General features: G+C 38.8%; 3 protein-coding genes across 21 annotated transcripts in view; 1 reads left to right on the forward strand and 2 right to left on the reverse strand.

The window, feature by feature from the left end:
- LOC136255375 (uncharacterized) overlaps nucleotides 1-2794 on the forward strand; it is a 7281-nt gene extending 4487 nt beyond the window's left edge. For both annotated transcript variants that reach the window (XM_066048136.1, XM_066048144.1), the window contains exon 2: nucleotides 1158-2794. In XM_066048136.1, coding sequence (XP_065904208.1) covers nucleotides 1187-2749 — 1563 coding nt within the window. In that variant the 5' untranslated portion in view covers nucleotides 1158-1186 and the 3' untranslated portion in view covers nucleotides 2750-2794. The remainder of the gene's footprint in view (nucleotides 1-1157) is intronic.
- LOC136255542 (zinc finger protein 431-like) overlaps nucleotides 1-3681 on the reverse strand; it is a 135508-nt gene extending 131827 nt beyond the window's left edge. For 2 of the 3 annotated variants that reach the window (XM_066048348.1, XM_066048337.1), the window contains exon 1: nucleotides 3659-3680. The gene's annotated coding sequence lies outside the window, so the exon portion shown is untranslated. Of the gene's footprint in view, nucleotides 1-3658 lie in introns of all 3 variants that reach the window. The other variant, XM_066048342.1, reaches the window with a different exon arrangement.
- A 1395-nt stretch (nucleotides 3682-5076) lies between these two features.
- LOC136255727 (uncharacterized) lies at nucleotides 5077-10421 on the reverse strand. 16 transcript variants are annotated; one of them, XR_010701071.1, is made up of 5 exons: nucleotides 10256-10418; nucleotides 6708-6798; nucleotides 5895-5971; nucleotides 5658-5761; nucleotides 5077-5275 (listed from the first exon to the last, which is right to left on the reverse strand). XR_010701071.1 is itself a non-coding variant. In XM_066048574.1 (5 exons), exons 1-5 carry the CDS (start codon nucleotides 10270-10272, stop codon nucleotides 5195-5197), a joined length of 378 nt encoding a protein of 125 aa, XP_065904646.1. In that variant the 5' UTR covers nucleotides 10273-10415; the 3' UTR covers nucleotides 5077-5194. The 16 variants fall into 16 exon arrangements, 3 of the variants coding, with proteins under 3 accessions (XP_065904646.1, XP_065904650.1, XP_065904638.1); XM_066048574.1 differs by having other exon boundaries at nucleotides 5887-5971; nucleotides 10256-10415; XR_010701080.1 differs by lacking the exon at nucleotides 6708-6798 and having other exon boundaries at nucleotides 5891-6317; nucleotides 10256-10421.
- Between the last annotated feature and the right edge of the window lie 47 nt (nucleotides 10422-10468).

Consider the following 10468-nt stretch of genomic DNA (forward strand, 5'->3'; position numbering starts at 1 on the left):
TTGGACGTGTGTGGAAGACCCCTTTTCGCAAATCCGGTCACATTATACTGATGTACTGTATAATTGTAGTTTCTTGATTGTTGGTGGTCATAGCTGAAACACCATCTAAAAGTTTAGAAACAAAGAGCCAGAACTTCAATAAGACAGAGCTTTTCAGCCATCAAACAATTGATCGAAGGAATGATTTACCTAGTTTTGCAATTTCAGCACCCACAATTAACTCTTTTAAATCTAGATTATAGACAATTATTGGTCTGTAATAGGATATGGATACTGTGAAAGGTCTCAGGCCTAATGTGTATACATTGTTTTATCAAATAAATACGTAAACACTGTTGGGGCAATTACTTTTAACAAGTAACTCGTTACATATTATTTACAACTGAACTATTTAGTTACAGTTACACATTACCAATATAATAAAGTAACTATAATAATATTACATATTATATTACTTTGTGTCCACAGCCTTAAGCTGTCATGTGTGAAACTGCAACCTTATAACGTGACATGATTGCATTGTTGGACAGTGTGCAAATGGTGGTTATAAGTAAGAAGCTGGTAAATAAGCTTCATTCAGTAGGCTTCGTTACTTTGTTGTGGCTAGATGTTACTAAGTGAATTTCTAGAATCATCGTTACTTGTAGTAATAATATTACATAATATTTGACTTGTTACAGTAACTTGTTACTTAGGTAACGCGTTACATTTGTAAGTAAAGTAACTTGAGTTATATTACCTGTTTTAAAGCCCATTTTGTTATATTACTTTGTTACCACAATAGTAGTAATTATTATGTAATGCGTTACCTCCAACACAGTAAATAAACATACTGGTGCTACTGTTTGTATGTGCGTAGTTGGTTATACAGTATGTGACCTGATCATAGCAATAGTAATAATTGTAGCACCTGTGATCATTTGTGCTCTGGGATGTGTTTCTCAAAATTTTGGTAGCTTTTATGTATTTGAATGGCTTAGCTGTGGTGGTTTCTGTTCACAAGTTACAAGAATCTGCTTTACTCAAATCATCAAGAATAATGAGGCATGTTCTTCAGCCCTCTAGGATAGGGGTAGCTTGGAAGCTGATTGTAATTAATACATTGTTCACTGTGTGATAAATAGTAATAATGTTTTAATATTTGTGTGTGTCCATAGATTCAACTTGGACCTGAGTTGTAAATACAATGCAAATCACAGTTGCCACACTGTTGAAAATTGGAGGTCTACTAACCTTTGCAGTAGTCATCATCTTCAGTTACATCTGTTTCTCAAAGAGTGATAAGGCAGTAAAATTAATATATTTGGTGCCAATATTAAAGTGGAGAAGCCACAATTTGGTTCTGAATGATACTAACCAAACACGAGGTACATCAATAGAAAGCTTACACAATGTTTCTGACCAAGTTACAGTAACTCAGTGTACTGGAAATGATGAACAGGTAAAACCGATTGTAGATAGTAAAGGCAACAGTCATGAACAGGGATCACACGGCCACATGGTGATTTATAGCAATTATGAAGAGCAAACAAACGGAGCTCGAAACTTGTGGCAGCTACAAATGTGGGCTAAGACATTGAAGATGAGAGTTATTGAACCGTTTGCTGTCAACTCTATGTTTGGTGTGATTGGGGCACTACCTAACTATGCTCAAGCATTGCGATTCAGTGATTATTATGATATAGACAAGTGGAACAAAATGGCACATTATCATGGTGGAAGTTCATTAGTACAATGGGAAGAGTGTTTATCCAATTGTTCTCGTAAAGTGATAGTTTTGTACACATTACTAAGAGCAGCTAGGAAGCCAATAGTTGTTACTTATGGAAAAGATGATGTGAAAAGATATAAACCTGGAAAATACGAGCAGATTGCAACTAAAGACATGCAGTGGCTGAAGCAGAATTTCAATATTGTCAGAGTAGTAAATTTTATTCGTGATGCAAAAGCAGAGCATCCAATGTCACTGGAAGAGCTTAACTCATATGTATTTGGAGACTATTCTCCAACTGAAGTGACCTTAGTAATTGTAAATTGGTTTGGCATGAGCACAGATATATGGAGAATACAATTGAAAACATCTATTAACAGTTCTTTCCTCAACTCTGTGAGTGTTGACTTCCATCATTCACAACATTCGCCTGAGCTATCACCAAGTACGAGAGTTTTAAGGGCATATGAAAATTATGTTTCTCATTACATTGGTACCCACAAGTATATAGGGATCATATTTAGAACACATTGTGTCTTGCGTTATGAACTTATAGGGGATCCTTTTTCTCTCAAGAGCCAGTACTTGCTTAATTGCAGTAAACAGCTTAAACACACTTTGGACAAGGTTAGGAGCAAGTGGGAAATATTCATGGCTTATGACTTAGGAACACTTGGAAGTGATGGCTATTATTCATCTACTGACAAACGACTATTTCCATTACGTGATCAAATATTCTCGGATGTCTTCAATGGCCGCATCCAGATGAAACAAAGAGAAGAAATGTTGATAAATGCTGCGGGTGGAATATCAGACAGAGGGTTTATTGCAGTACTAGAAAAGACAATTGCTACACGTGCTGACTGTATTGTTCTCCTTGGAAAATTCTCCAGCTTTGTAGAATCATCAGCAAGTGTATACTTCTCCCTCCATCCCTCTGATGCATGTGCTGTGTCTATATGCTCTGAAGATTTTTCTAACGATAACAGAACTGAATTCACAACTACTGATATACCAGATAAATTTATTGTTACTTGATCATGCTGTGTTACAGGATGTCATCAACACCTCTGTTAAATTTTGTGTCTGGAGTATTCAGCTATATGCCTATTTATTTACATATAAAGTATTTAATATCCAATAGAGCCAAAAAAAATTTTTTTAAAAGAGTGTGGAATCACACAAATAATGGAAATTAATGATTTTCTAATAATTAGGGTTCTAATAATAATATATTTTCCTACACTCCTATTATAATTCCCACAGCAGAAATCATGCATTGTTTCTTGTTTAGCTGTTATCCTTGCATGGTATATTAAATACAACTGCACTGACTCAAGTACAGTATATGTCTACAACTGAACTGTAAAGGTATAACATGAAATAGCTACATGACAAAATTAAATTGCAAAAAAAAAAACTAGCTTATTTCATGCATGTTGGTGATCAAGCCCCATTGGGTTCATAGGCGGTGGAGACGGCATGGCCCCCCCACTTTTTGGGACACTGTTTGCAAGAAAAGATCGAGATACTCTAATAGAACAGTCAGGATCTGGATACTCTAATAGAGCAGTCACAGTATTCAGATCTAGAGAAGCAGTGTAGCAAATTCCTTAGCTACGTATGTGTAGTTATAAATGGGTTTCGTTATGTACAGACATCCTACGGATCACGTGATCACTTTTAAACCACAAAAATGACGTTACACCGGAAACGCTGGTCGAGTCCTTAAGCGCCTATAGGCGTTTTTTGCGTTCTTATTACTGTGTAGTGTTTAAAGAATAAGAAGCGTCTGACACGGTGAAATGGTCAAGGATGAAGGTATATGACAGGTAAATTTTAAAGATATTAAATGTGTACACTCACACACCAAATACATACACCACAGACTGCAATTTCTACACCTTTGAACAGAGCATGTTCAGCCTTGACATCCTGGTGGCCAACTAGTCTCGCGTGGCCAGACCGCTTTTTTCCGTATATTGGCTGGGGAAAAAAGGGTCTGGTGCAACTCCAATAGCTGTTTACTTCTGAGCCATCCCCAGATTCCGGGGACGCTAATTGAATAACATTGGTCACAAAGGAGGTGCCATGACGTCAGTAAAACTATGAAGTATTCCTACACCCCTGCTCCGGTTGTGAGTCTTGTTACACGATGAAGATGAACTTTCAAGACGCTATAAAAGAGACATCGGAGCAAATTAACATTCGTTTAAAGGATAAACAGATCTCGAGTTTACTTACTGACGTCATTGGCACCTCCTTTGCGGCCAATGTTATTCAATTAGCGTCCCCAGTGTCTGGGGACTGCTCAGAAGTAAACAGCTACTGGAGTTACACCAGACCCTTTTTTCCCCACCCAATACACGGAAAAAAGCGGTCTGGCCACGCGAGACTAGTGGCCAACACTGAGACTTAGTGCAATGCCATGTAATACAGAGCGTGTATTGATTTTGGGATTATGCAGTTGGCTATGTAATTTTGTGCAAAAAGAAACAACTGTATGGGCCATTTACAAGATGCAAGTTCCAGCACTGGTTTTGAGGATGCTGGGGGCTTTCACGAGTAGTAGGTGGTGTGTATTTGAGAAGTCGTGTGATTTTGTAACAACTGTATATTGTATAGTCTTGTAAAACTAAGATACAGTCAAATTAAGCCTCTGAGATGAAGTCATCTCACTCTTGAATTATGCTATGGGTGTGAAAGCATTGCTGATGGTTTATAAATCAGATTTTAAAATTGTTACCATTACAGATATTTCTATTAAATATTTGATTGCTCAATAATGACATACTGTGAAAGATCAGAAGTTACAAACATGATGAAATGGTATCCAATTATGTAGAACAGTCAAACTACAGTGGTTGTTTCCTGTGTTAAAGTGACAGTGAATGATTGGATTAGAGGATTAACAAATAAATGCTGCTTTTAAAGTTTCTGTGGGGGCATGCCAACATCAATCTCCTTAGAAATAGTATAGTATGCTTTTTGTATCAACCAGAAAATGCCATTTATCCTTAGCAAATTTTCATTGCCAACGACTGACCAAGCCTGCAAGAATAGAACATGTCAGCACAAACTACATCCAGCATCAGGATAACCCTACATCACAACAATCAGCCCGTACGTAGGGTCCTCCCCCCAACACACACTTTGAAAAGCTACCCCAGACGGCCGAGATATTAGAAACGGTATTAGGCAACATGTCCAATGATGATCTGCTCCACAAGCCAATCACACCGAATGACGGTTGCCACGTTGGTAAGTTCCCTGAACAGAAGCCCCTACTCCCAGCAACCAGCCAACTGTATCTCTGGTCAATGCCACCCATATTACACTACAACACAATTCAGCTCCAATAAATATTGAAATATAGACTACCAAAATAATAGAAACTGTAGAAGATATACATTTAATAAATTTCAAGTGTCTTGCCATGCATTACAAAACTAATGCACGGATACAAAAACAACTGTATGAAAATTATCCATAGTATGGACAAGTCACTCTCTGACGACCTCCAACATGTGTGTAAACACCACTCCACCGGCTCATCAATGAGCACTATAAGAAATTAAATACAAACACACATCAAATTGATATGCATATACATCCTCAATACAAACACACAACTAACAAAATTGGGACAACAAATCACTGAACAATCTGAGCCATTTTATACTGACAACTCAACCAGAAAAGGAGAATGCAAACACAACATGAGAGTACAAATAATACGTGAGATAGACCCCAGCAACGAATAGATCTAACAATAGAATTTATGGATAAACAGACTAAAATGTGTCTACCTACAAGGTCTCAACTGGATAGAAAGGGACAAGGAGACCAGACATCTACTCTACCAACAGCACTGATAACAGTAACCCCTCATCACCACGGAATGATAATAACAAAAACAAAAATCTGTAATTACACATGAGCTCACCTGATCCTCAAATATTCCATGAAAAATCCAACACCACTCCACGGATGACAAGTGAGCTGTAGTAATCCCACCCCAGTGGTTGACGCCAGCATTGACACACATAGCTAGAGAAAAAGAGGAACAATAACATTGAGCTAGTTATCCAACTAACTAGCTAACCATTCAACCTTAAGCACAAGAGTAACAACTATTGGAAGCATACATGTGACACACACACACACACACTTACGTACGTACATTCCATTCAAGTAGCTACAGTGTATAGACACCATAAGATCAGACCATATTTTTTTAAAGCCACAATTGATACATTCCTGAATAATGCAGAAGAAAATTAATAGAAAACTTACAAATTCACTAATGTGCATGTACAAAAAAATACAAACTGATTTAACTTGTTTTAACTGAGTGTAATGGACGGAGTCAGATCAAGACCAACAGTCAGGATGAGGATGTCTCTGACAACGACATAGAGGTCCAGCCTGTTACAACTGGCATGCCAGCTGCCACTAACAATCTGATGTCATCATCCCTTGGAGGGTGAAGGTAACTGATATATAATGGTGGAGCCTTTTCATCAGCAGCAGCCATTGCTACTGCTGTCACCAGCCCCACATTGGATACAGCCACTCCTACAACATCATCAAATGGCAGCAGTAGCTAGATGACAAGTGGAAATGGCAGAGATAATGATGATGATAATGATCTATTATTAACACAACTCATCGCTGATGAATAGCCAACAACCAACTCAACATCTATTGAACAGCTCCAGCTGGAGAAAGAACTAGTGAAAATTAGATTTCAACTAGCCAGGTCAACAAGGCAAAGAGACATACAGCAGTGAGGCAATCAGGATGGAACTGGCCTGTGGCAGTGTACCACCTGGAAAAATTGAGCCAAATATCATGTACAAAGACCACAGGGACAGGGAATTTACTCCCAAGTGGATACAAAAACTGATTACGGCTGAACAAGAACTAGCCGCAACTATCATGGAGCATCTAACCAAACTAATCAAAAAAGTGATAGTCACATCAGGAAGCTCACCAGTGAATCCCTGGCCACAATGAAGAGACTTGATCCAGCCAATGTCATCACCCACTTCAGGGAGACACTGACTATGGCCAATGAGGAAAGACTAAAGTAAAACAGAGACATAAAAAAGAGGAAACTACAGTCGAACAGAACAACAGGTGGCACCCCACCCCCCAAAAAGCACAGGCCGGATGAGAAGGCCATCAACATTTTGATGTATTTGCACAATTAATTTTCACTTTAATGTAATACCTAATGTCCGCACAATTATTTGCTAAATTCACAACTAATAATTATTAATCGTGAACTTCTAAACACCGGTATATATCCAAAAATAATTTGGGACATATCCTCAAATACTTGGAAATACGATGACCAGTGGAACTCTATTGGAACATAATTCAAAGGTGTCTACATCAGAGAAATGTTAAATACTTACAAAGGTCACAAAAGGTTTCATAGCAACCAATTCACACTTTGATGAAAGGACCACTATGTTCAGAGCTTTCCAACCCCTCCCCCCCCCCCCCAAATCTGTGCTACGGTAACCAAGCCAAGGTTGATTCCGGCGAAAGGCCTATGGAGCGGCTGGTAGTGTTAAAGCATTTCCAAAAAATCCCTAATACAACTTATCTTCACCAGGATCTTAATAAATATTACAATAGGATCACAATACTGCTATCCTATACATTTAAATTACATGGATTATACTACCTGTGCGTCGAGCCTGTACAGGTAAATCCTTCTGGAACAGTACTTGGGGCTGTCTAAGAGTCACAGATATAGAGGCAGTGGCACTTGTAATTATAACGACCAAAGCACACTAGGCCCCATTTAACAGTTGAGTAAACTACAGCAATGTGAGAAGTTTCTTGTTTAAGGAAGCAACAGCAATTGGAACCTTTCGATATTTAACCACTTGTGTATGCTGCCTCTATCTCACACACATGTACCCACAAACACACACACGCACGCACGCACGCTACACTACACAAAGCAAAGCAAAGTTGGCTACCATGCTGGTATGGTCACCCCTACCCAGAGTGCATTACTCAGGTGCTAGGAATCAGTGCTGGTATATCCTCCAGGGGATTGCAGGAGGCTATACAGTGTACAATGTAAGGAAAAATTATTGCTTGGACAGAATGGCCAATCAAAAGTAAATTTGATTGGCCATTTCTGAAATTGCATGACCATAAGATAGCGGTGTACTATCTTGGTGTGCGAAGCACACCCCGCAGTGTGAAGCACACCGTGCAGTGTGAAGCACAAGTCTTCTAGGGGGGTCTGGGGGCATGCCCCCACAGGAAATTTTTGAAAAAGGATCACTCTGAGATTGAATCTGAGACCACTTTCAGCTACTTATCACTCAACTTTATGCACATACATTTTATAGAGAATTAACTGTGTTTATTAGTAATACATGTACAAAATTTGTATTGCTGCATACATATCTTACAAAAATATATATATGAATCAATGTATATAATTATTGTACAGCCAGTTTGTAGACTTAGCTGGGCTAAATGCTTTGTTACAAGTGGTGTTGAGTCAATACAGATTGAATTATAACTATCCAACTAGCTATTTCTCTTGTGAATTGCAATAGATCAAAACTTACTCTCGAACCTGTCGCGTGTGCAGAACAACTTTCATTCCACTCTCTCCAGCCAGTGCATTCTCTACACATTCTAACCACGAAATGGCCATCTTATACTTAATATCGTACCTCCATTTCGCAAATATCACTTTCTTTTCTTCTCCTGGAAAGCGCCACTCGTGTAGTCAGTGTAATGATCACTTCTTCCAACATCGACTGTAACCCACAATCGATATTTGGGGTTAACACAAGGTGCAGTGCTCTAGCCTACGCATGCGCATCGAGTCGATGCTTCGACGAGATTAAGACTTCACGCAGCAATTAAATAGCTTCGGTAAGGAAACGTAACGATACGATAATAATAATAACTATAATAAAACATGTTATAAAGACTAATATTAGTAATAATAAAGAATTACAGTTGTGAAAAATTTGATCGGCACAAATGGCTGACTAACGGCTACATTGATCGGTCAACAGCATCACTTGGTCGGAAAATGGCCGATGGCCGACCGTTATATTGTACTCTGCTATACCATCTCTCACAAGTGAAGGTGTGTGCATGAAGTCCCACCTTGGCCTTCACCTGTATGTGAGGCATGAATGGTTGATATTTGCTTCCCCAGGTACCCATTGATGTTACAGCTGGGTAGGCTACTTCTCCAGTTGACACCAGGTCCCCTATTATACAGTTCGATATACTGAAGCAGTGCGAGTTAACTTTCTTGCTTAAGGAAACAACAACAGAAACTGGGAATAACCAAGCAATGAACTTGCAACCCTTCGATTGCGTGCACACCCTAAACGGCCTGTCAGTTGACAATATCTGTGTAATGGATCTGAAGAACTGGACCTGGCACAACCATAACCTGACACAGTATCACTGGTGCAGGACAAGATCCCTTGCGATGGAAAAGTCTGCCACACTCGCAGTGGAACTCCCACACATATGTCTAACAGGGGGGTAGGACATGATGTCATAACGCATGTGATTTCAGTGAAAAGTTACACAATTTAATTGAATTCTGATGATAATTATATAACGGAAAACTAATGTACCAAGCTTCTAGCATCATTGTAGATGCCGAGGTCGATTACATTAACTCTTAACGGTAACTAGTATAATGAGCAATTACACAAGTCTGAATGATGAGCTATTACAAAACTCACCATAAGATCACTGGAGCTTAATAAAGCTCAGTAGATAAAACAATTTCTACATTAGTAAATATCATTTTTGACAATTACAGCACTAAACTTTAAGGTGAACTAGAACTACATTCTATTGACAAAATGTACAGTATGGCCCACATCACGCAATTATCATGACATCATGTCCTACCTCCTCTGCATATCCAATACCCAGTGGCCACAGTTATGCATAAAATATATGGTCCAGCCACTCAGCACGTAGACTTTACAAATAGAGTGTACAGGTGCTGAGTGCATATTCAAATTAACTTGGCCATTTGCTAATCCCTAAAGTGACAATTGACTTGTTGTGGGTAAACTGATCAACTGACATTTGGATCAGTATTGAACTGTTAGACTAGCTGATTGCAATTAAACATCACCTTATTGTTAAGTGGTCATGCAAAATCCCACGACTTCTCAAATGAACTCAACCTACTACACATGTAAGCCCCCCAGTATCCTGAAACCAGTGCTGGTACTAGAATTAATTGCATGTTGAATGGCCCGATTAATTTATTTTGTGAGCACAGTTGTTTGTTATTCCTGTTAAAGTTTTTGCCTGTACAAAATTACATTGCCAACTGCATAATCCCAAAATCAATGCACGTTCTGTATTACATGGCATTGCACTAATAGTTGCTAAGCCTCAGTGTTAGCCACCAGGATGTCAAGGCTGAACATGCTCTATTCAAAGGTGTAGAAATTGCAGCCTGTGGTGTATGTATTTGGTGTGCGAGTGTACACATTTAATATCTTTAAAGTTTACCTGTCATATGCCTTCATCCTTGCCTTAATCAACCATTTCACCGTGTCAGACAGAAGTTTCAGACGCTTCTTATTCTTTAAACACTGCACAGTAATAAGAACGCAAAAAACGCCTATAGGCGCTTAAGGACTCGACCAGCGTTTCCGGTGTAACGTCATTTTTGTGGTTTAAAAGTGATCACGTGATCCGTAGGATTCTGTACATAACGAAACC

Source organism: Dysidea avara, chromosome 1, assembly GCF_963678975.1.
Source record: "Dysidea avara chromosome 1, odDysAvar1.4, whole genome shotgun sequence".
Classification (NCBI taxonomy): Eukaryota; Metazoa; Porifera; class Demospongiae; order Dictyoceratida; family Dysideidae; genus Dysidea; species Dysidea avara.

Excerpts from the sequence above, each read along its gene's own strand:
- LOC136255727 (XM_066048566.1), bottom strand. The coding sequence starts at position 6,905 with ATGTTGATGGCCTTCTCATCCGGCCTGTGCTTTTTGGGGGGTGGGGTG. Across the intron at positions 5,972-6,707 it reads TTGTGGCCAGGGATTCACTG|GAATGTATCAATTGTGGCTT; the intron begins GTGAGCTTCCTG and ends TGCATTATTCAG. Across the intron at positions 5,276-5,657 it reads ATGGAATATTTGAGGATCAG|TGCTCATTGATGAGCCGGTG; the intron begins GTGAGCTCATGT and ends AATTTCTTATAG.